The 24,451-nt window shown below is 50.3% G+C and overlaps 1 protein-coding gene across 1 annotated transcript in view; it reads left to right on the forward strand.

Moving 5' to 3' along the window:
• The window catches only part of LOC129707626 (serine/threonine-protein kinase 36-like), a 30,064-nt gene extending 10,684 nt beyond the window's left edge, over nt 1-19,380 (forward strand). The window contains exons 5-14 of the mRNA XM_055652757.1: nt 2,856-2,963; nt 3,116-3,208; nt 3,363-3,457; nt 4,302-4,359; nt 5,331-5,441; nt 8,718-8,792; nt 14,597-14,759; nt 17,539-17,686; nt 18,391-18,553; nt 19,186-19,380. Of these exons, the coding sequence (XP_055508732.1) occupies nt 2,856-2,963; nt 3,116-3,208; nt 3,363-3,457; nt 4,302-4,359; nt 5,331-5,441; nt 8,718-8,792; nt 14,597-14,759; nt 17,539-17,686; nt 18,391-18,553; nt 19,186-19,365 (1,194 nt within the window). The 3' untranslated portion in view covers nt 19,366-19,380. The remainder of the gene's footprint in view (nt 1-2,855; nt 2,964-3,115; nt 3,209-3,362; nt 3,458-4,301; nt 4,360-5,330; nt 5,442-8,717; nt 8,793-14,596; nt 14,760-17,538; nt 17,687-18,390; nt 18,554-19,185) is intronic.
• The last annotated feature ends 5,071 nt before the right edge of the window (nt 19,381-24,451 follow it).

A 24,451-nucleotide genomic window follows, 5' to 3' on the forward strand; every position in this document is an offset into this window, starting at 1 on the left:
GTTGTCGAGGGAGCGGACATTTGCCAGCATGACTGTAGGCACTGCCGGTTTGTAAGGGTTCGCGTTTAGCCTAGCGTAGGCTCCTGCGCGTTTCCCCCGCTTCTGCCCCCTGCTACACCGCTTGCGATGTTTCCCTACCAGCGTTGTTCCAGGTGCGGGTGCGGGTGCAGCGGCTCTCCATGGGCCTGCGCGCCTCCGTGGGCCTGCGCGACGCAGAAGCCTCAGCTCCACCAGGACGCTCCGTAAGGTAGGGTTGCAGCAAGAAGACTTGCTGCCGATTTTTAAAAGAGCCTGCCGGTCGAACTTACGCCCGTACACGCACTCCTCCGACACGCACTCTTCACACGCTACTTCACACGCTCCACTCGCTCCAGAAATCCACGAGAAAACCGAACTTCCACTGGGAGAGGTCGGTGCGAGCTCCGGTCGCGCCGCCATCTTGCCCCAGGTTAAGGAGGGTGCCACAGCCGTGGTGAGAGGTGACATTACAGACGGTTCATCTAGTGAGGTTGTATGGATGCTGAGGAACAAACAAAGGGATGATCACCCTGTTGGGGGTGTACTACAGACCCCCAAATTGTCAACGTTCAATGTGCCAGGAGTTTGCAGGCAGCAGCAGGTCAAAAAAAGTTCAACGGCCAGTTTATTGTCACATGCACCAATTAAGGTACAGTGAAACTCAAGTTATCATACAGCTATACTAAAAAAAGCAACAATACACACAACTACATAAAAGTTAACATAAACATCCACCACAGCAGATTCCCCGCATTCCTCACTGTGATGGAAGGCAATAAAGTCCACACTTCTTCCTCATTTCTCCCGCGGTCGGGGCAGTCGAACCATCCTCAATCAGGGCAATCAAAGCTCCCACGTCTGTGCGATCGATGCCCTGGTGTCGGGGCTGCCGAAGCTCCTGCGGCTAGGAGCTCCCGAATTCGGTCTCTAACCAGAGACCGCGAGCTCCACGATGTAGAGTCCGCAGTATCCTGCGGTTGGAGCTCCAAAGTCGATCCCCGACAGGGATCGCAAGTTCCACGATGTTAAGTCCTGCAGGTTCCCTTGGTTGGAGCTCCCGAAGTTGGTCTCTGCCAATACCATGATCTGGAGGTAAGAGATTTTAAAAAATTCCCCCAAACCCCCCACAGCTCACATAAAACAAGCTAAAGAACACCAAAAACATATACTAAAAAAACAACAAGGAAGGAAGGGACAGACAGACAGATTGTTGGCGAGGCAGCCATTGCTGGCATCACCCGGTGGAGCTGTTGTGATAGTAGGCGATTTTAATTTCCCCAACATTGACTGGGAATGTCATAATGTGAACGGTTTAGACGTGATGGAATTTGTCAAATGTGTTCAGGAAAGTTTCCTTCGGCAATATGTAGAGGGTAACACTTGATCTAGTCTTAGAGAACTTAGAGTAATGAAGGACATAGAAGAGTGGATGTGGAAAGGATGTTTCCACTGGTGGGAGAGTACAGACCAGAGATCATAGTCTCAGAATTAAAGGGTGCTGTTTTAGAGTGGAGGTGAGGAGGAACTTTAGTCAGAGGGTAGTTAATCTTTAGAACTTATTGGCCAGTGAGCTTAACTTCGGTGATTGGAAAGTAACTAGAGAGTATTCTGAGCGATAGGATGTACATGCACTTAAATAGACAAGGGCTGATTAGGGATCATCAATGTGGACGTGGGAGGTCGTGTCTCATGAACCTGATTGCTTTATTTGAAGATGTGACCAAACAGATCAAAGAAGGCAGAGCTCTAGATGTTATATACCTAGACTTTAGTAAGGCATTTTACGTTTTGTATTGTAGGCTGCTTTATACGTGCGGCATAACAGGGGAGGGCTGGTCCCCGAACGCAATATTTTACCACTCATCCATAGGTCCCAATACTCACCACTCCCGAGAGAGGGAGGTGGGGTAGACAGGGAAGTGGGGTAGAGAGGGAGGGTAGAGGGAGGGGGAGGGGCAGAGAGGGAGGGGGTAGAGACTCTACCCCATCTCCCTCCTCCTCATTTCCTTCATCCTCTTCCCCTAACTTCCATTCCCTGCCCCAGGACCTACCCAGGTCGTAGAGCAGCATCAGGGCCTGGAACTTGGCCAGATTCTCGTACTCGACCCAGCCTTAGCTGCAGACCCAGGCTCGTCCTAGGTTCCAGCGGCAGCCTCTAGCCGTCAGCTCGGCTGCTGCCTGGGCTCCAGTGCAGGTTCCGACTTCACCGTCCCTGACCCTGGACCCAGGCTCGTCCTTGGTTTCACCGGTGGCTTCTTGGTCATGGCCCCATCCCAAGCCCCGGGCTCGGCCCTCACTCCAGCTCCAGGCTCGGCTCCAGCTCAGGCCCAGTTGCCGGGCTCGACCCGTAGCAGCAGCCTCCGCACCAGGCACCGGGCGTCCGGCAGCCGCTGCCTCTCCTCGTTCACCGCGAGCGCTGGAGCAAAGATCTATGATCCCTCCCACCCTGGAGTGTCCCGCACTGCCTTGCGAATGCAATGTTACTAATATAGATTTGGACAGGTTTAGAGGGTTATGGGCCAAGCATGGGCAAGTTGGGTTGAAGGGGCTGTCTCCACTCTGTATGATTCTATGATACTGGGCCCAGGACAGGGATGTGCACGCCCAGGAACTTGAAGCCGTTGCCTCTCTCCACCGCTGACCCGTCCATGAAGACAGGTTGGTGGATCCTGGGCTTTCCCCTACTGGGTCAACATCAGCTCCAGGGTGTTTGTGACACTGAGAGTAACGTTGGTCTTCTGGCACCATTCAGCTAGACCTCCCTCCCATGCAACGACTCCTCGATCCCCGTCATCGGACCATTGACTGGAGCCGTTTCACACTCTCCCTCGTTACAGGTGGCTCTCTACGTGACTGAACGTCTCCTGGCCAAGGAGGTCGGCCGAGGAACGGGCGGCTTCCTCGACGGGTTACAAGACACGGGCTTGACACTCGACACACTGAAGGTACGGAGCTCAGATGGAGTACAGATATCCCCCGTAAGAGAGACTGGTCATTGTACAGATATCCCCATAAGAGACCAGTCAGTATACAGATATCCACTTGAGTTAAGGTGAAGGTGAGAGAGCTCTGTGATCTTTCTTCCTCTCCTCTCCAGGTCCTATATTCGTGCTGTAACGTCAGTCGAGACGCCTGTCAGCTTGTCGTGGACGAGGTTCTGCAAAACATTCTGTCAATGCTGGAGAAACAGGTACATTTTACAGGCAATGTAGACTGTTAACACCGTCCTCACCCCTCTAGGCCTGGACGTCACACACACTGTCCTCTTGCCCTCTGGGACGGGGCGATGGGATCCTCAGGGGATGTGTGCTGCCTCTCCAGTCACCTCTCTCTCTGCTCCACAGGTCAGTCCCGATGACCCTGTTCAGTGTCACAACCTGGAGCTCTCTCTCTACCTGCTGTCGGTGCTGGTGATACAACTGGAGTGTGTCCCGGACTTGTGAGTTGTCCCCTTGGCTCCCGTCCGTCTGGTGGATTCCCTTAGGAATTCCCTGCGTTCCCAATCCAGGGATGAGCTCCACACGCTCCTGTCTGACGGGTTCGAGAGGAGGAGGTTGAGCCCTTGATCTGTGCGGACTGTCCCAGTGACATAATTGCATTGCTGCCTGCTCTCCAAAGCTGCAGTTACCTGTCCCCTCCCTCCTTCCCTCCCTCCCCAGAGTCGGGGTCAATCCTCCCCTCGCCATTACCTCCCCTACCCCCCCCCCCACCAAATAGCCCCCCCATCGCCCTTCCCTCCCCCTCGTCACTTCCCCCCCCACCACATCCCCCCCCCCCACCACTTTTTCCCTCCCACCACATCCCCCCTTGCCACTACCCCCTCCCCCCCCCCCACCCCTCCCCCCCTTGCCACTCCCCCCCCCCACGGCCCTTCCCCCTCGCCACTTCCCTCCCCCTCGCCACTTCCCTCCCCCTCCCACTTCCCCCCCCACTACATCCCCCCCCCTTGCCACTTCCCCCCCCCCCCCCACCAAATCCCCCCCCCCACTTCCCCCCCCCCCCCCCCCCCAAATCCCCCCCTTGCCACTTCCCTCCCCCCTCGGCATTTCCCCTCGCCACTTCCCCCTTCATTGGCCGCTCCCCATCCCGACCAGTGCCCAGGGAAGGTGGGGTATTTAGTGTGGCATTTATTGTACATTCGTAAACACCCCTCTCTAATCTCCCTCAACCCCCCCCCCCCCTGCGCCCTATCATCCACCTCCCTCTTGCCCCTCCCCCCCCCCCCCCCCCCATCCCCTTCTCTTCCCCTCCTCTCACCCCTCTCCCCCTCTCTGTGGTTCCAGACTACAACAATCCGCTGGGATGATCTCCTCTATTTTGCTCCGGTCTCCGGCTCACATGGTGAGTTAAATTGGATTGGGGATGGGGGCATGCAGGAGGGGCATGCAGGAGGAGCTGGGGGAAGGGGAAGAATGGGATGAGGTCACCAGGGGAGGGCCGCTGTCTACCCTACACTCTCTCTCTCCCTCCATTCACCTTGTCACCCCCTCTCACGTCCTACCTCCCACACCCTTTCCCCCGGCATCTCCCCTCGCCCCTCCCACCCTCACCCAGCCCCTCTCACCCTCCCTCCTCTCTTTTCCATTCCCCTCTCACCCCTCATCGCCTCTCCCCACTCCCCCTCGTCTCCTCCTCCCCCTCTCTTTCCCTTCGTCATTCCCACCCCCTTTCGCCTAGTCCCCCCTATCCCTCTCCCTTCTCTCCTGGTCCACCCCTCCCTTGGCCCTCCCTCCTCTGGTCCACCTGGCATTCCCCTGGTCCTCCATCCCCCATTCCCATTCGATAATCTCCCACATAGGAGAGTAGTGGGCAAAATTAGGGCACATGGTATTGGGGGTAGAGTTCTGACATGGATAGAAAATTGGTTGGCAGACAGGAAGCAAAGACTAGGGATTAACGGGTCCCTTTCAGAATGACAGGCAGTGACTAGTGGTGTACCACAAGGCTCGGTGCTGGGAATGCAACTATTTACAATATACATCAATGATTTAGATGAAGGGATTCAAAGTAATAGCAAATTTGCAGATGACCTAAAGCTGGGTGACTGTGAGGAGGATGCTATGAGAATGCAGGGTGACTTGGACGGTTCTCTGGATACTTTCAAGAGGGAGCTAGATAGGGCTCTTAACGATAGCGGAGTCAGGGGATATGGGGAGAAGGCAGGAACGGGGTACCGATTGTGGATGATCAGCCATGATCACATTGAATGGCGGTGCTGGCTCGATGGGCCAACTGGCCTACTCCTGCACCTATTGTCTATTGTCCCCCTGCTTCTCTCCTGGCCTTCCTCACCCCTCCCACACCCCACACAGAGTGCTGCCTCCCTCCTGTGGATGGAGTTGACCTCTCGAGGTTGTGCGCTGGAGCTTCACCTCGAGGACTTCCTGCCAGCGGCCCTCATCACGCTGATGTCTGCCGTCCCGGTGAGTGTGGGGCGGGACGGGACTGTGCCTGGCGAGACGGGGCTGCGCGGGATGGGACGGGGCTGTGCGGGACGGGGCTGTGAGGGACGGGACGGGGACGGGACGGGGCTGTGCGGGACGGGGCTGTGCGGGACGGGGCTGTGCGGGACGGGACGGGGCTGCGCGGGACGGGGCTGCGCGGGACGGGACGGAGCTGTGCGGGTCGGGACGGGACTGTGCGGGACGGGGTGGGACGGGACGGGTCAGGAAGGTATGGGGTAATGTGGGATTGCACACTCCCTTGTGTCTGACTCCTTTTTACATATACAAAGAGACACAATTGCACTTCATTTCATAATGACAATATACGTACTGGAAGAATCAATGCTCGCAGAGAGCAGTTTACAAACATCAATCAATGATCAAATTGCACTGGTATCGTCCATAAACACGACGTACTGGACCCCCCACAGCGTCTACCGTTCATAGAAGGTTCCCAGAGTCCTCGTGGGCACCGCGTGTTCCCTTCCCAGGGACACATAGGCACGGACTTAGACCCAGAAGAGGCAGGAACGGGGGGTACTGATTGTGGATGCTCAGCCATGATGGGCCGAATGGCCTACTCCTGCACCTATTGTCTATTAAAAGTAGTATTCTCCAGAAAAGCAAGGAATTTCCGTGTCGATCTTCCCCGTTAAAGTTGCAGCTCCGAAGGTTTCATCCGCGGGTCTGTTCGAAAAAACTCCAGCATTCTGGCCAAAAAAAACCGCAAATCTCCTCTTTACAAACTGACCTGGGCTAGGTAAATCAGTGTTAGAGGGAGGATATTCATGTAAATAACCATCACATTGATCCAAATAGTGATCGTGATGGATTTCAGGAAGTGAAACGGTACAAATACCCCAGTTTGCATTGACGGTGCCAAAGTAGACATGGTTGAAAGTTTCACATTCCCACAACAACTTACCTGGACCACCCATATTGAAGCAACGACCAAGAAAGCACACCAACGCCTTAGGAAGTTTGGCATGTCCCCTACAACTCTCACTAACTTCTGCAGATGCACCATATAAAGCATTCTCTCGGGATGCACCACAGCCTGGTTTGGGAACAGCTCCATCCAAGACTGCAAGAAATTGTGGCAAATTGTGGACTCAGCCCGGACCATCACACGAACCAACCTCCCTTCCATTGACTCCATTTACACCTCACGCTGCCTCGGCAAGGCCAGTAGCATAATCAAGGACCAGGCGTACCCTGGCCACTCCCTCTTCTCCCCTCCCCCATCAGGCAAAAGGTATAGAAGTGTGAAAACGCACACCTCCAGATTCAGGGACAGGTTCTTCCCAGCTGTTATCAGGCAACTGAATCATCCGACCACAACTAGAGAACAGAAGATCTACCTCTTTGGTGGCCCTCATACTATCCTTAATCGGAGTTTGCTGGCTTTACCTCACACTAAAAGTTATTTGCTTATCATGTATCTATCTATACACAGAAAATGGATCGATGGCAATCATGTATTGTCTTTCTGCTTACGGGCTAGCAGCTTTTCACTGGACCTCTGTAAACGTGTCTGTAAACTCAACTCAACTCAACCAAATCTCAATTCCCCTGTTTGTAAGTTCACTTGCCAATCTGTCAGCTACAGCCGCTCCTACAACTTGAAGAGGCGCACTTAAATTCCTCAAAAATCGAGCAAATATTTTTTAAAAGAAAGCCTCTGAAGTCCGGCAATGATTTGAGCTCCAGAGTCTGTTCCCCTTCCACAACAACACCTTGCGGAATTTATCATCAAATGCTCCCAGCCATCAGAACCGGGAGTGTGTGTGATAGGATGGTGAGGTGGGAGCTTCACGAGGTGTGTCTGGACCTTGGGAGTGTGTCAAGTTTATTATTGTCACGTGTACGGAGGGAGAGTGAAAAGCTTTTAGTCACGTGCTATCCAGTCACTAAAAAGACTGTACATGATTACAATCAAGCGGGTCAGGCAGCATCTCTGGAGAGAAGGGATGGGAGACCGAAGGGTCTCGACCCAAAACGTCACCCATCTCTTCTCTCCTGAGATGCTGCCTGACCCTCTGAGTTACTCCAGCATTTTTTGTCTATCTTCGATTTAAACCAGCATCTGCAGTTCTTTCCTACACATTACAATCAAGCCGTCCACAGTGTAGAGATACAGAATAAAGGGGATAAAGTTTAGTGCAAGATAAAGTTCAATAAATTATGATTAAACATAGTTCAAAGTGTCTCCAATGAGGTGGATTGGAGGTCAGGACCGCTCTCTAGCTAGTGATAGGATGGTTCAGTTGCCTGATAAAAAGCTGGGGGAAAAATCCCTGAATCTGGAGGTGTGTTGTTTGTCACATTTCTGTAACTCTTACCTGATGGGGAGGGGACAAGAGGGAGTGACCAGATTGAGACATGTCCTTGATTCTGCTGGTGGCTTTGCTGAGGCACCGTGAAGTAGCAGATGGAAGGAGGTTGGTTTGTGTGATGGTCTGGGTTGCTATATGAGGGGTACAGGCTGGGGACTCACCCCTCCAGTTACATCTTCCCCTTCACATGGTGTCACCAGTGCACATGTTCTCTGGGGGAGCAGCCCTGACAAGTCGTGGGTCACCAACTTCAGGTGGGCCTTGCCCCGGCATCCTTCAGCTCCAAGGAAGCGTGCCCGGGGTGAAGAGTGAATCCCTGCCCCCTTCAGTTGCCCCTGGACTTCAGGCCTGTTCTCTGACCTAGAGGACATGTGGAGACATGGAACTGCAGGTGTTGGTTTTTACAACAAAAAAACACACAAAGTGCTGGAGTAACTGAGCGGGTCGGGCAGCATCTCTGGAGAACACGGATAGGTCACGTTTCTCGAGACCCTTCTTCAGACAGTGTCCATCAATGTCCTGTCCCAAATAATGAAAGATGGAGATAGGTTGGATGTTTCCAGTAGTGGAAGAATCCATGACCAGAGGCCACAGCATCAGAATAACTGAACATACCTTTACATTGGAAATGAGGAAGCATCTCTTTAACCAGAGAGCGGTGAATCTGTGGAATTCATTACCACACAAAGCGGTGGAGGTCAAGTCATTGGGTATTTTTAAAGCGGAGATTGACAGGTTCTTGATCAGCAAGGGTGTCGAGGGTTACGGGAACAAAGCAGGAGAATTGGATTGAGAGGGAACAATAGATCAGTCACGATCGAATGGCGGAGCAGACTCGATGGGCCGAATGGCCTGATTCTGCTCATCTGTCTCGTGGTCGGTCTTATGATGTGACTGTGTTTGTGTATCTGTCTTGCAGCTTCCCATCACCCCACCGGGACACCTGGGCAGGTTCGATGCATTACTCACCCTCCTCTTGCAGTTTGTGTCTCAGGTATAAATCCACTGGAGGCCTGGCACTCCCTCACATCCCATCTCATCTACATCTCGCTCTCCCTCTCTCTCTCTCTCCTCCACCCACTCTCTTCCACCCCCTCCCCCTTCTCTCCTCCCCCCTTTCCCCACTCCTTTCTTTCTCTTCCCTCCTCTTCCTCCCTCCATTCCCTCCCTCCATCTTCCCCTCCCTCTCCCCCTCTCTCGCTCTCCCTCCCACAATCCCCTCTCCCCTCCTACTCCCCTCCCTCACTCCCATCTCTTCCCCCTCTCTCTCCCTCGCTTCCCTCTCTCCTCCCTATCACCCTCCTCCCTATCACCCTCCTCCCTATCACCCTCCTCCCTCTCTTGCTCCTCCCTCTCTTGCTCCTCCCTATCTCGCTCCTCCCTCTCTCTCTCCTTTCTCTCTTCTCTCCCTCTCTCTCCTCCCTCTCTCGTCCCTCTCTCTATCTCCTCCCTCCTCCCTCTCACTCTCCATCTCTCCCTTACTCCCCTCTCTCCTCCATCTCCTCCCTCCGCTCCCCCTCCCTCCCTCCCCTCCCCTTCGTCCCTCACCCTCCCCTCATCTCTCTCCCCTCCCTCCCACCCCCTCCCCCTCTCTCCTTCCTCACTTGCCACTCTTCCATCTCCTCTCTTCCCTCTCTCCACCCTCTCTCATCCCTCTGCCTTTATCTCTCTCTCTCCTCTCCTCTCTCTATCTCTCTCTCCTCCCTCCTCCCTCCCACCCCTCTCTTTCTTCCCTTCTCTCCCCTCTCTCTCTCTCTCTCCTCTCTCCTCTCTCCTCCCACTCCCTCTCTCCTCCTTCCTCCCCTCTCTCCCTCCTCCCTCCTCTCCCCCCCTCCCCCTCTCTCCCTCTCCCTCTCTATCTCCTTCCCTTCATTTATCTCCCCTTTCTCTCCTCCCCTCTCCTCCCCTCTCCTCCTCTCCTCACTCCCTCCTCCTCACTCCCTCTCCTCACTCCCTCTCCTCACTCCCTCTCCTCACTCCCTCTCCTCACTCCCTCTCCTCCCTCACTCTCCTCCCTCAATCCCCTCCCTCTCCGCTCTCGCTCCTCACTCTCCTCTCCCTCTCCTCCCCCGCACTCCTCCATTATCCACTTTCTCTCTCCACCCTCTCTCTCCCCCACCTCCTCTCTCCTCCTACTCTCCTCTCTCTGCTCCTCTCTTATCTCTGCTCTCCTCCTCTCCCCTCCCCTCCATCTCTTCCCTCTCTATCCCTCCCTCTCTGCAGTGAGTTATTTAACTTACAAACCTAACCTGACTACTGGTTTACGGATCCTGCCTGATCGTCTAACAATAACAGGTTTAGGTGTTGACTCAACTGTTGGCTTGTTTGGCTCTGTTTTAGTACCCTGACTTTGACCAGAGGAATCTGTTTCTTTGTCTGTAGTAACTGGACTTTGTGTTTCAATCACAGTGGTCTCTTCCAACTCACTTTCAGTTATAAAGTCAGGGATTAGGACTTCATGCTCCGTTTTTGGTTCATCTTTGGCTGGAATCATTTGATCAACATGAACTCTTTTGATCTTATTGCCAACTTCAACTAAGTATCTTTTTGTACCACACACTTCCATTATTTTCTCAACATCCCATTCGTCTCGACTGGGCTTGTTGGGAGGACTGAGAACACAAACCTGCTCATCTGGCTTGAAGTACCTCTCCTTTTTGTGGGAGTCTAAATGTCATTTTTGACTTAACTGTGTTTGCTCAACTCTCAAGGCCAAATTGGGTTGAACCAGACTTATGTGTATTCTTAGCCTTCTCGTCATCAACAGTTCTGCAGATGAGTGACCCGTTGTGTGGTTCTGTACCTCAGCAAGAAACTAGCAAAACGATGTTTCATGCTGAGCTTTGAACTACCCTGCAAAACCTGTTTCTTGAGAGCGTCTTTGACAACTCTAACAGACCTTTCCGCCGCCCCGTTGGAGGCTGGATGGTATGGGGGAACAAGTGTGTATTTTACACCATTCCGCTGCATGAACTCTTTGAACCGTTCTGAACGAAACTGTGGCCTGTTATCAGAAACAAGTTCTTCCGGTAAACCATGGCATGCAAAAATTGATCTCAACTCATCTATGGTACACTCAGTAGTAGTGCTTGACCTCAATCCATTTAAAATGACTATCTATTAGTATCAGAAAGTGATCATTACCTTTTTCACAAAAATCGACACGAACTCTCTGAAAAGGTCTACTTGGCCATGACCAGGGTTGCAGTGGTGATTTTGGTGGTTTACTCCGGCAATTTTGGCAGACGCTCCATTTGCTCACCAGTGACTCGATGTCACTGTCAATACCAGGCCAAATACACAAACCTTCTGGCATTTGACTTCATGCTTACTCTGCCAGGATGTTCGGCATGAAGTTCATTCATAATTTTGTTTCTCAAAGACCCTGGTACAACGACTCTGCAACTCCAGTTAATGCATCCCTGCTCACACGATAATTCATGGCATTGATTATGGAAATGCTTCAGCTCTGAGTTCAGAACTGAGTTCAATCCACTATCGATTTCAGCCCAACTGTTCAATGTCTGTTCATAGACTCTCTTCAGCACAGTATCTTTCTCTGTTTCTGCTGCAATTTCTGTTGCAGTCACTGGAAAGTCATCATCTACAACTTGCAGTGTATAGATTGAGTTCTCACTTCCCACTTCAGAGTTCTCAAGGTGCTACCGGGACAACGCATCTGCAACTGCGTTGCACTTGGAGCTCCTGTACTCCACTTTGTAGTCATACTGGAACAGCAAATTTGCCCAGCGCTGCATCCTTGATGCCGCCATGGAAGGTATAGCTGACAAGTATCCCTAGTAGTGGATTGTGATCAGTCACTCGGGTGAATGGTCTGCCGAGAAGAAATTGATGGAATTTCTTGATTCCGAACACGATGCTGAGTGCTTCCTGTTCTATCTGTGCATAATTGTGCTCACTTGGTGATAGGGTGCGGGATGCAAAAGCAATGGACTTTTCTTGTCCATCATTCATTACGTGGGAGATCACTGCACCTACACCGTAACTTGAAGCATCACAAGCAAGTTTCATCTCGCATGTCGTGTCGCAGTGAACAAGGAGTTTGTCACTTGTCAAGTTTTCTTTGCAGATGTCATATGCACGTTGCTGTTCCTTTCCCCACGTCCATTTCACATCTTTTTGTGGCAGATGATGTAGTGGCTTTAGCACAGTTGCTAATCTGGAAGGAATCGTGCATAGAACTGCACCATTCCAAGGAATGATCGTAGTTCTGACACATTGTTGGAGCATTCACTATTGCTTCAACTTTCATCTTCACAGGGCGAAGTTTGTTGGCGTCTACTTTGAGTCCAAGGTAAACCACCTCTTGACTGCGCAAATGCACATTTACTTTGTCACAGTTTGACATTTGAATCTCCTTCCTGACAAGATTACAGAGATTCGGCATGTCAAAGAGGATTCTCCTAAACGTCGACAAGGAGAGAATATTCTGACTGGTTGCATCGTGGCCTGGATCGGCAACTTGAACGTCCAGGAGAGGAAAAGACTACAAAAAGTTGTGACCATTGCCTAGTCCATTACCAGCTTTGACCTCCCCACCATCGAAGGGATCTACGTAGTCGCCGCCTCAAAAAGGCAGCCAAAATCATCAAAGACCCATACCATCCTGGCCACACACTCATGTCACCATTGCTATCGGGAAGAAGGTACAGGAGCCTGAAAACTGCAATGTCCAGGTTCAGGAACAGCTTCTTTCCTACATCCATCAGGCTATTAAACACAATGACAAATAAGCTCTGAGCTCCGAACTGCAAAAGACTATACTATTACTGCACTATATTTGTTTATTGAGCTTTTTTTCTCTTCCCCCGTTATATACAATTTTTACATATTCTGTTGTGCTGCAGCAAGTAAGAATTTAATTGTCCCATCCGGGACATATGACAATAAAACACTCTTGACTCTTGACATTATGGCAGTCCAGTCGTGTGAGAACTTGCTCGAGGATTTCTAGATGTTTTACCATGCCCTCTGTGAATATCAGTAGGTCATCTTGGTTGCACACACGATGCGGAATGCCTTGTGACATTTTGTCCATGACAGACTGGAAGATTTTCAGGGAGGATTTCACACCATAGGGCAGCTTTGTATATGAATACAAGCCCTTATGAATGTTGATAGTCAAGTACTGCTGACTTTCCTTGTCGACATTGAGTTGGGCGAAAGCGTGAGAAAAATCCAGTTTAGTGAAGACTCTTGCTCCGCTAAGTTCTGCGTACAGATCTTGCGAGGTTGGTAACGGATATTGTTCATCGTCAATGGCTTGGTTGATTGTGACTTTGTAGTCACCACATAGTCGAACAGTTTTGTAGACCTTAGATACAGCCACAGTTGGCGTTGCCCAGTTACTCTGGTCTGTCTTCACGAGTACAATACAATACAATACGGTTTATTTGTCACATTGCACATAAAGTGCAAGTGAAATGAATGTCAGCAGCGGTACAATGATAAAGAACACACACAAAAGCACAACAAAAATTTAACATAAACATCCACCACAGCATTCATCACTATGATGGAAGGCACAGAACTTGGCCAGTCCTCCTCCATTTCCCCCCGTGGTCGGGACCTCAACCCTCCGCAGCCATTGCTGCGGGCGTCCAGATGGTAAAAGGACAAGGTACAAGTCCAGGTAAGTCCAGGTAAATCCAGGATCGGCTCTTCCCCACCGGAGACCGCGGCTTTAAGTTGGTGTAGGCCAGAGGCCGGCGGTTGAGATTTAAAGTTTAAAGTTCCTGCCGCGCCGCAGCTAGAAGCACCGCAGACCGCAGGGCCGGCGGTCGAAGCTCCCCTCCAGGGGTGATGGTAATTCGCCACCGCGCCCGCGGTAGAAGTTGGCTGCGGGCCGGCAGTGATGGCTTCTTCTTCCCCCGGGTCCCCCATGAGGGATCCCGGGTTGTAGACTCTGCGCCAGCTGGAACTGTGCAGACCGCGCGCAGCTTCAGGCTGCCGGCTGCCCCGGGCCAGCGAAACGGAGCGCTCCCCTCCAGCGACCCCCAGCGAGGGGTTGCCCGCTCCAAGCCGAGAGTCCACGGTGCGCCCGCCGCTGAAGCCCCGGGCGCGTCTCCGTAAAAGGCCGCGCCGATCCTTGCTGTTAGGCCACGGAGGAGGCGACCTGGAAAAGGTCGCCTCTCCATGGAGGAGGCGGCCAAAACGGTTTCCCCCACACAAAACACACAAAGAAAGATTAAAAACATACTTTAAAATATACTAAAAAAAAAAAAAAAAAAAAAAAAGTTAGAAACTAACACGCTGCTGACAGGGCTGCCGCCATTGCAGCACCCATATCCGTTACGCTCTAACTTGTCAAGTTCTTCCTCCACTTGTTGCTTTAGTGCATATGGTACCATTCCCTGCTTATATTGAAGACCAACTCATTAACATAAACGTGAATATGTATGAATACATTACACCCCTCCTGCTCTCTGTCTCCAGAACTCCCCTGTTCTCCCTCCCTCAAACATGGTGTTCTCTCTCGTCCCCTAATGTCTCTCTCTCCCCTATTCTCTCTCTCCCCTGTTTATAGATGTTGGTTGCTCTCTCTCTGGGTTCATCTTATGAACTCCTATTGTTTCTCTCTCATCCCCTTTCTGGCACACTCCATTTTGAACTCAAATTGGGATCCTGCTGCTCTCTCACTCCTGCTCTCTCTCTCTTGCTCTCTCTCCCCTGCTCTCTCTCACTTGCTCTCTCCCCTGCTTTCTTTCTCCCCTGTTCTCTCTTTCTCTCTCTCTCTCCCCTGCTCTCTCTCACTCTCTCTCTCCCTCTCCCACACAGGGAGCCGCTGCCGATCTCCTGCACTCTGAGCTCTGGCCCTCTCTCTGGCAGCGAGTCGCTTTCGCTCTGCATCTCCCCCTGGACCGTCCCATCATGGAGGGGGAAACCCCCCGAGCCGGCAGAGCCACCCCCACCCCCGACTGGATCTCCCTCTCCCCGTCTGGTGAGTCTCCACTTCCGTCACCCCTCCCCACACTCCCTCCTTCCCCCTCTCCCCCTCCGTCTCCCCTCCCCATGCACTCCCTCCGTCCCCCCCTCTTCCACTTTGGTTAATCTCCCGCTCCCTCTCCCCCTCCCCTCCCACTCCCTCCCTTTTCTCCTCTGTCCCTCCGTCTGCCCTCTCACTCCCTCCCTCCTCCCTCTGCCCCTCCGTCTCCCCCCCCCCGCACATCCTCCCCTCTCCATCCTCTCCACCTCCCCTCTCTCCCCCCCTCCATCTCTCCTCCCCCGCATTCCCCCCCCCCCCCCCCCTCCCCCTCCGTCTCCGCTACCCCCCCCCCCCCCCCTCCCTCCCTCCCCCCTCTCCCCCCCCCTTCAGTGAGTCTCCCGGTCCTTCCATCCCTCTCTCCTCCCCCGTACTCTTAGGGATAGGTTATACGGGCATTTGGATGGGCAAGGGCTGATTAGGGATAAGTCAGCATGGTTTTGTACATGGAAGGTCGTGTCTCACAAATTAGTTTTTTGAAGACGTGACCAAAAAGGTTGTGAGGGCAGATCTGTATGTATATATGGACTTTAGCCAAACATTCATCAACATGGTCGGCTGCTCAGGTCGGTTAGATCGCATTGGATCCCAGGAGAGATAGCGGAAGGGATAGAAAATTGGCTCACAGAAAGATATAGAGGGTGATGGTGGAAGGTTGCTCCTCGGACTGGATGCCTGTGACTAGTGGTGTGCCTCAAACTTACTGCTTGTCATCTAAATCAATACTGTTTGTCATCTACATCAATGGTTTTGATGAGTTCATACAGGGCAAGATTAGCAAGTTTGCTGATGATACAAAAGTGGGTGGTTTATTTGTGAAAAATTGCAGCAGGATCTGGATCGATTGGCCAGGCGGGCTGAGGAACGGTTGATGGAACTTAATACAAAGAAATGTGAGGTGTTGCATTTTAGGAAGTCTAGCATGGGCAGGATCTACACAGGGCTCTGGAGGTTGTTATCGAGCAGAGGGATCAGGGAGTACAGGTGCATGGTTCCTTCAAGGTCGAGTCACAGGTAGATAAGGTGGTCAAATGGCTTTTGGCTTATTGGCCTTCATCAGTCAGGGTATTGAGTATACAAGTTGGGAGGTCATGTTGCAGTTGTATAGAGACCGCATTTAGAATATTGTGTTCAGTTCTGGGCACCATGTTATAGGAATGATGTTGTCAAGCTGGAATGTGTACAGAGAAGATTTACGAGGATGTTGCCAGGACTAGAGGGTGTGAGCTATAGAGAAAGATTGAGTAGGCTGGGACTCTATTCCATGGAGCCCAGGAGGATGAGGGGAGATTTTATTGAGGTGTATAATATCATGAGAGGAATAGATCGGGTAGACGCATAGTCTCTTACCCTAAGTAGGGGAATCGAGGACCAGAGGTAATAGGTTTCAAGTGAAGGGGAAAAGATTTAATAAGAATCTGACGGGTAACTTTTTCACACAAAGGGTGGTGGGTGTATGGACCAAGCTGCCAGAGGAGGTAGTTGAGGCTGGGACTATCCCAACGTTTAATAAATATTTAGACAGGGTCATGGATAGGACAGGTTTGGAGGTGATATGGACCAAACGCGGGCAGTTGGGACGAGTGTAGCTGGGACATGTTGGCCAGTGTGGGCAAGTTGTGCGGAAGGGCCTGTATTACTCTATGATTCTGACACCCCCCCTCCTTGCTCTCCCCCTCTGCTGAGTCCACTCTTACTGCCCATCCTTCTTCCTCCCTCCGTCCTTCCCCCTCCCACTTGCTACTTCGGTAATTCCGGTCCTAAACTTACCCCCCTTAGTCTGGTTCAGTCAAACACCGAATACGAGCACTGGAAATCCAACTGTCTTTATTACACAATACCAGGACAATACCTAATCCAACACCGCGGATCTGATCCTTGTCTCTACTTACTCGAGCCCAACAGCCTCGTGCAAATAGAACACATACCCCAGAAGATCAGCAGACACCAATGTGCCCCCCACTCTTTAATACCTTTACAGACCCTTGGCGTGCAAATACATAGTGGGGGGCAACCCTTACAAGCTAATTATCGATAAGGGCTGCAGAATACATTGAATGACAGTTCCCAAATCATATAATATCACATAACATAGTTTCAATACAAAGCACTTCGGGGGAAACACTTCTGTTAAGTAAAGACACATTATCCCACATAAAGTAAACATCTTGGGGTGAGGCCCCTCTCCTGGACCAATCATAATTAGCGATGGGAAGACTGCAACATTATTGTAATCCATCATTTCCCCAACCAATCCCAAGCATGTAATTGTAACAGGACCTGGCTCTTTCTGCAAAATCTCACATATATTAACAATTGAAGGGCATCTGGACATCAAACTCTATTCAACCCCTTCCCAGGCCACAGACTTTCTGGAACCATGGTCCTCATGGTCTTGTAGCTTTTGCAAAAGATGACAAGCATGTTTTACAGAAGCAGAAATCCTCCATTTTGTCCAGTACCCAATTAGCACTTCCATCCCTCTCACACGCTGCAACCCTCTCCATCCTTCTCCCCCTCATACTTTCTACCTTGCTCCAACCCCCTCCTCTCCCCTTCCTGTGATTCCCAACACATCCTTTCCTTCCCATTGCTCCTCCACCACATTGCCCCACTGACCATCTCTCTTCCTCTCCCCCTCCGCCCGCATCATTGCCCCACGGACCACCCTTCTCCCTCCCCACCCCTGGCTCTCCCCCACAGCACTGCCGTTCTGACCCCTCTCTCTGTGGGACAGGGCTCCTGGCCTTCCTCACCATCGCTACACATGTTTTCACGGCGGCCCCGTCCCAGTGCATCGCTCTGATGTCCAGTCCCACCAGCGTCGTCCTGACAACCCTCGGTCACCTGCTGACGGAGCAGTTCCTGCATCACCTGGACCAGAGGTCAGTGGTTCCGCATCACCGTGCCGTCCCACACACACACACAGTGCATCTCCCCCCGCGTTGTGCCGTCACACACACAGTGCATCTCCCCTGCATCGACCCGTCACACACATCGAAGCATAGGAAATAGGTGCAGGAGTAGGTCATTCGGCCCTTCGAGCCTGCACCGCCATTCAATATGATCATGTCTGATCATCCAACTCAATATCCTGTACCTGCCTTCTCTCCATACCCCATGATCCCTTTAGCCACAAGGGCCACAACTCCCTCTTAAATATAGCCAATGAACTGCCCTCAACTACCTCCTGTGGCAGAGAATTCCACAGATTCACCACCCTTTGTGTGAAAAATGTTTTTCTCATCTCGATCCTAAAAGACTTCCCTCTTATCCTTAAACTGTGACCTCTTGTTCCGGACTTCCCCAACATCGGGAATAATCTTCCTGCACCTAGCCTGTCCAACCCCTTAAGAATTTTGTAAGTTTCTATAAGATCCCCCCTCAAGTTTCTATAAGGTCCCCCCTCAATCACAGAGTGCATCTCCCCCGCATTGACCCGTCACACACACAGCTGCCACACCACACACACACAGTGCAGTTCCCCCCACCATCCCTCATACACAGTGCTGCTCCCTCCCCCTGCATCGTGCCGTGAAGTGTCGGGTGTGAGCTGTGTTCCAGGGCCGTTATCCTGTGTTTCTGACAGGCTCGGGGCCATGGGGGAGCTGCCCCAGGACTGTGGGTGGTGGCTGGTTCTGCGTGTCTGCCAGCTCCTATGTTTCCCCTTCGCTGTCGACGTGGAGGAGCCACTCCTGACTGACGTTCTGCGGGCTTTCCTGGAGGTGGAGGTGGTGCCGCACCTGGCCCTGGTAGGTACCGGCTCCTCACTGGCGTGGCCCCCCCACACCCCTCCCCTCCCTATTCTGGCGTCACTCCCCTCTCCCCTCACCCCCCCTCTCCCTACTCCTCCCTCTGCCTACCACCTCCTCACTCCGATTCCCCCTCACTCCCCCCTCTCCCCTTCACCCCACTCTCCCCCTACGGTCCCCTCTCCCCCCCTCCCCCCCCCCACTACCTCTCCCCTCGCTCCCCTCCCCCTCCCTCGCTCCCCTCCCCCTCACCTTCCCACCCCCCCTCTCTTTCCCGCCCCTCGCTCCCCTCTCCTTCTCGCTCCTCCCTCTCCCACACGCTGTCCTTGCTCTCCACTCTCCCATCCTCTCCTATGTCTCTCCTCTCCCCGTCTCTTCTCTCTCTCCTCCCCTCTTACCCTCTCACTCTCCTCTTGTCCCGCTCCCTCTCCCTTGCATCACTACCTTGCATACACTTGCTTTTGACTCACAGCAGACACCAGAAACACATTTTACCACATTTCTTGTTTTATTAGAAACATTCCAAATGTGACTATTTGGGTGCTGATATTTTTTTTCTCTCCCTCACCTGCCTCCCCTCACCCCTCTGTGCCGCTTCCCTCCTCCCCCCCCCCCCACCCCCTCCCCCACAGATGACCCTCTCCGCCCTCCACCCCCGGATCCTGACCTGCCCCTCTCCCTCCTGTGCCGCCTGTCTCTCTGCGGGCCCCCCTTCATCTCCCAGCTGCTCTCCCAGTCGGGCAGGGGGTTGGGGGATAGGAGCCAGCCGTCCTGAGGGAAGGGTGGGTGAGGGAGGGGGAGTGAGGAGGTAGAGGGCTTGTGGAGTGAGGGGTTATGGGGTGAGTAAGCAAGGAGGTAGAAGGTGGTGTTGGGCAGTGAGGGGATGTAGAGTGAGGGGGTAGGGAGGGGAGGTAGATTGAGGGTTTGGAGAGTGAGGAGGAGCCGGAACAGCCAGCACCAGACTGACGGGGGGGGGGGGGGGTGCTAAAGCAGGGATAGACAAGGGCAGAGGTCATTGGGTTTGGAATCATACAAGGACAATAGGTTCAGGTGTAGGCCATTTGGCCCTTCAAGCCAGCACCTCCATTCACTGTGATCATGGCTGATCATCCACAATCAGTTCCTGCCTTCTCCCCATATCCCCTGACTTTGCTATATTTAAGCTATCTAACTCTCTCTTGAAAGCATCCAGAGAATCGGCCTCCACTGCCTTCTGAGGCAGAGAATTCCACAGATTGACAACTCTGGGTAAAAAAGTTTCTCCTCATCTCTGTTCTAAATGACCTGCCCCTTATTCTTCAACTGTGGCCCCTGGTTCTGGACTCCACCAACATCGGGAACATGTTTCCTGTCTCCAGAGTTTCCAATCCCTTATTAATCTTATATGTTTCAATAAGATCCCCTCTCAACTCCTTCTAAACTCCAGAGCATAAAAGCCCAGTCGCTCCATTCCTTCAACATACGACAGTCCCGCCATCCCGGGAATTAACCTCGTGACGATGTCGAAGGTTACAGACGGTGATAGGCACTAAGGGTCCGAGGTTTTTGGCAGGTCACCGAGACAAAGATCATGAGTGAGAGTTCAGAAGGTCATGGGTGGTAAAGCGTCACGAGCGGTGAGAGGGCAGAATCCACGATTAGTCACCTGGGCAAGAGGTCAGGGTTGGAGCTGGGCAGAGGTTGGGGTCACGTGGGCGATGGACATGGGTTGGGGTTATAGGTCAGGGGGAGGATCCCCACCATCCATGCCGTGCCCTCTTCTCGCTGCCACCATCGGGCAGGAGGTACAGAAGCCTGAAGTCCCACACCACCAGGTTCAGGAACGGACCATCCTGCAACCATCAAGACCCTGAACCACTGGCTCATTGGCCAACCTCCTGCACTATCAAGGCATCGTTCACTAACTGCAGATTTACACCAAGGTCGGGTGCTTTTGCAGTCTCTTTCTACTCTCGGTCTTGTAGAATTTGTGGAATTTATGTCCAATGTATGCAGAATACATGTGCAGTTTTTTTTCACTATTTTTGCACCAATTTACATTAAAGTCACTTGTTCAGTGCAAGATTTTTCTCTCTTGAAGAATGTGTCTATGTTATATACATTACATGTACAATTTATGCATCACATGTGTGAGATTCAAATTCACAAATGCTCAGAGACAAAGTCAGAGAAACAAGTTTATCTGATTTATTACATTCCTGCGCAGAAAAGGGTGTCTCTCCTCTATCGCCCTCTAGAGACACACTGAGGATGGAGATGCTTTCTATCTTTATACATTTCATTTTACTGTTGTCACACCCTCATCCCTCCCCTTTGGGCTTCTTCCAATCAGAACACTAAGGTTTACATTCCCACGAGAACGTCTCGGAACGTGTCCTGACGTCAAGGTTACCTCCTATTACATGCATCGCATGTGCATTTAAATTAGGCATCTTGTCATAGTGGGCGTGAGTTCATATTCATGTAATCTCATTAGGCATGCGTAGTTGAGCGTGACCTCGTGTCCTTCTCCCTTTGTTCTAATTTCTCTTAAAACTCCTGCTGAAGTCTTTCTATTGCTACTTTTTATCTAGAATTTCTCTCTGTTCTTTATATCGTTACTTTCTATTCTACTAGCAGTCTGGCTTCTGCTGACATCTTATTTCTTTCTAAGTTATATTTCAGAGTTCTAGTATAAATCAACCATCTCTATTAACCCTTTTCTCACAATCCACCATTTTTCTTTTTGCTACGCAACTTTTGATTTATACTATATCCTCCTTTTCTAGTGCTAGCAGCAGATTCTTCGCCTCCCTAACCTCCTCTCGCTGGTCATACTGTGTTCTGAAGGCCATCATGACGGTGCTGTTCTTTGTCAGGGCTGTCTCAAGCTGAGCCAGCCCCCGTGCGCAGGGAATGATACAACATCCGAATAGGCACAAAGTCAATGGTTCCTTCCCTTCATGCACAGTCCACGGGCTGATATTGTCTGGTGGGGCCTCCACAGGACCCTTAAATCGACTTGCGTGTGTCCACCCTTTTTCTTTTGTTCGTACTGCTGTCTCGGTGATTAGTAACACCAGGTAGGGTCCAGTTCACTTAGGTTGCAGCTTTTCTTCTTTCCACGTTTTATTAATACCCAGTCTCCAGCCTTGACTGAGTGAATCGGGAAGTCCAGTGGTGGGCTCTGGGCCAGCAATCCTTTAATTTTAAATTCTGTAATAGAATGAGATACTGCCAGTAAATAGTTCCTTAAGAAAACATCACTACCCCCCATGGTGGGTATTCCTTCTATCTTTCCCAAATAATAAATACCTAACTTGTTCAACCTTTCTCTGTAACTTAGGTGCTGAAACCCAGGCAATATCACTATACCATTAGTGTCAACAAGCAGAAATGAAAAGACCTAACTTGTTCAACCTTTCTCTTAATTGCTAATTATCTTAGTTGCTGAAACCCAGTCAACATTCTAATTGATCTCCTCTGTACTCTCTATTTTGTTAACCTTTTTCCTATAATTATGCTTACCAAAATTATACACCATACCTCACCAATACCTTGTACAATTTAACATTACAACCCAACTTCTATACACAATGCTCTGATTTATAAAGGCCAACACACCAAAATCTTTTTTTACCATCCTATCTACATGAGATTCCACCTTCAGGGAACTATGCACAGTTATTCCTAGATCCCTCTGTTCAACTTCATTCCTCAATTCACAATCATTTACCATGTACGTCTAATTTGAATTTGTCCTGCCAAGATGTATCACCTCACACTTATCAACATTAAACCCATCTGTCATGTTTCAACCCACTCTTCCAAATGACCTAAATCTCTCTGTACATTTTTAAAATCTACTTCATTATTCACAACACCACCTATCTTAGTATCATCTACATATTTCTTAATCTATCTTACCACATCAACATCCATATTATTGATTCACATGACAAACAACAGTGGACCCAACACACATCTCTGAGGTACCCCTCTAGTCACTGACCTACAATCTGACAAACATCCATCCATCATTACTCTCTGACATCTCCCATACAGCCACTTTTTAATCCATCTTGCTATTCCTTACTAACCTCTTCTTAACCAACCTTATTTCCTTATTGAACCTTGTCAAAGGCCTTACTGAAGTTCACCACTTTAACCATCAATTTCCCTAATAACCTCTTTTTTAAGGAAAAAAATCAAGATTAGTTAAATATCACAATCACAAATCCATGCTAATTCTTCCTAATCCTACCCTATTTATCCAAATTCGTATAATATTGTCTTTAGTATCCTTTCCATTATTTCCCACCACAGATGTCAAACAACGTTCTTGTTAAAACTCTACTCCTCTTTGTCCTCCTGTTCACTTACCTCAGGGCTATTATCTATTCGTACCTGCGGGACAGCCCTCATGTAATTATTGAAATGGTACTTGTTATATCAACCTTCTAAACGAACATCGGTCGGTGATTTAGAAAACTCATACATACACCTTGTCTTCAGGTTTAAAGGGTCCTTCCTCCTGGTCCATCTCTGACAGTTTTTACTTTACCTGTTCATAAATAGACTTGTATATCATAATTAACTGTTTCATATACTTTTTTAATTCTATCTTTAACTGTTCCAAACTCGGTCCCTTGTAGGGACTTCTCCATTGTGCCACCTGCTGGTTAGTTTGCATGCAACATTTCTTCAGTGCCAATGGCAGAGCATTACACAAATCTTATTTATATTAACCTTCAATGTTCCATTTATTCTTTTCACCAAATGAAAACAATCCGTTGTCAAAGCTGATTTCTGTAGGTCTACCAAACCTCTTAATTACCTTATTCATCATAAACGACACTACAGTGCTCATACCTAAATCGATTCAGACTTACCCTAGACATATCTTCCAGATGCTGTTCTGGCTGCTTCGTCTGCATTTTAATTTAACTTCTTTGACATGTACTTTTTCCGTTTCACCATACAATTTCAACATATTTTCCAATCTAGTCTGAACTATATCCTGCCTTTCCCAAGGTCATCATCCGCTGTCTTATATTCTGAAGTATTTCCCTCTCTCTCTCTCTCTCTCTCTCTTCACTTGTGGACCAAACCAACAAATTGTCCACATCATCAAATACTTTCTAAGGGTATACCTTCCAACTCTGCCTTTATCATCTAATTAAAAAAAAACCCTACAATACAATACAATACCTTTTATTTGTCATTCGAACCTCACATGAGGTTCAAACGAAATTTGGTTTCTGCAGCCATACAAGAAAAGAACCAAGACACACACCAACACAATTTACACAAACATCCATCACAGTGAGTCTCCTCCTCACTGTGATGGAAGGCAAAGTCTTGTCCCTTCCCTGCTCTCCATTGCTCTCCCGAAGTCGAGGTCAAAGCCTCATCCTAGCCTTTCTTGACATCCTCCTTTAAATCCCTTTCTCTCTCTTGGGGACCTCAGTCCTGTTAGGGCTTAGATACAGATTAATTTCACTCCTGAAAGGACTTTTCGAGGAAAAGTTCCCCAAGACATGTATTATTGGCATGTAATTCTCTGGCCCCACTTGGTTCCGTCATAGGACTCACTTGTGTCAGTTCATCACTTATTTCAGTCTTTTCAACCAGGTCCTTTGTTCATTGACATCGACTGCATAGACCAACTGTTTGCTGAATCGGGGATTGGAAATAAATGACAATTCCACCACCTCCTTCAATTCTGCTTGACTTTAAGAAGAATGACTTCCACCACAACTGTAGTTCATAATATAATGTTCATTAACTGGTTGCCTTCTTTTTCTTGTTCATTTTTAACTCTCCACCTTTTCGGCTGGTTTTCCAGATAAGCTACATTATTTGCCTTTCCTTGTGTATTTCCCCTTTGTTCCTTGGGGTTCACCTTAAGTGGGTAAC

Source organism: Leucoraja erinacea, chromosome 22 (assembly GCF_028641065.1).
Source record: "Leucoraja erinacea ecotype New England chromosome 22, Leri_hhj_1, whole genome shotgun sequence".
Taxonomy (NCBI): Eukaryota; Metazoa; Chordata; class Chondrichthyes; order Rajiformes; family Rajidae; genus Leucoraja; species Leucoraja erinaceus.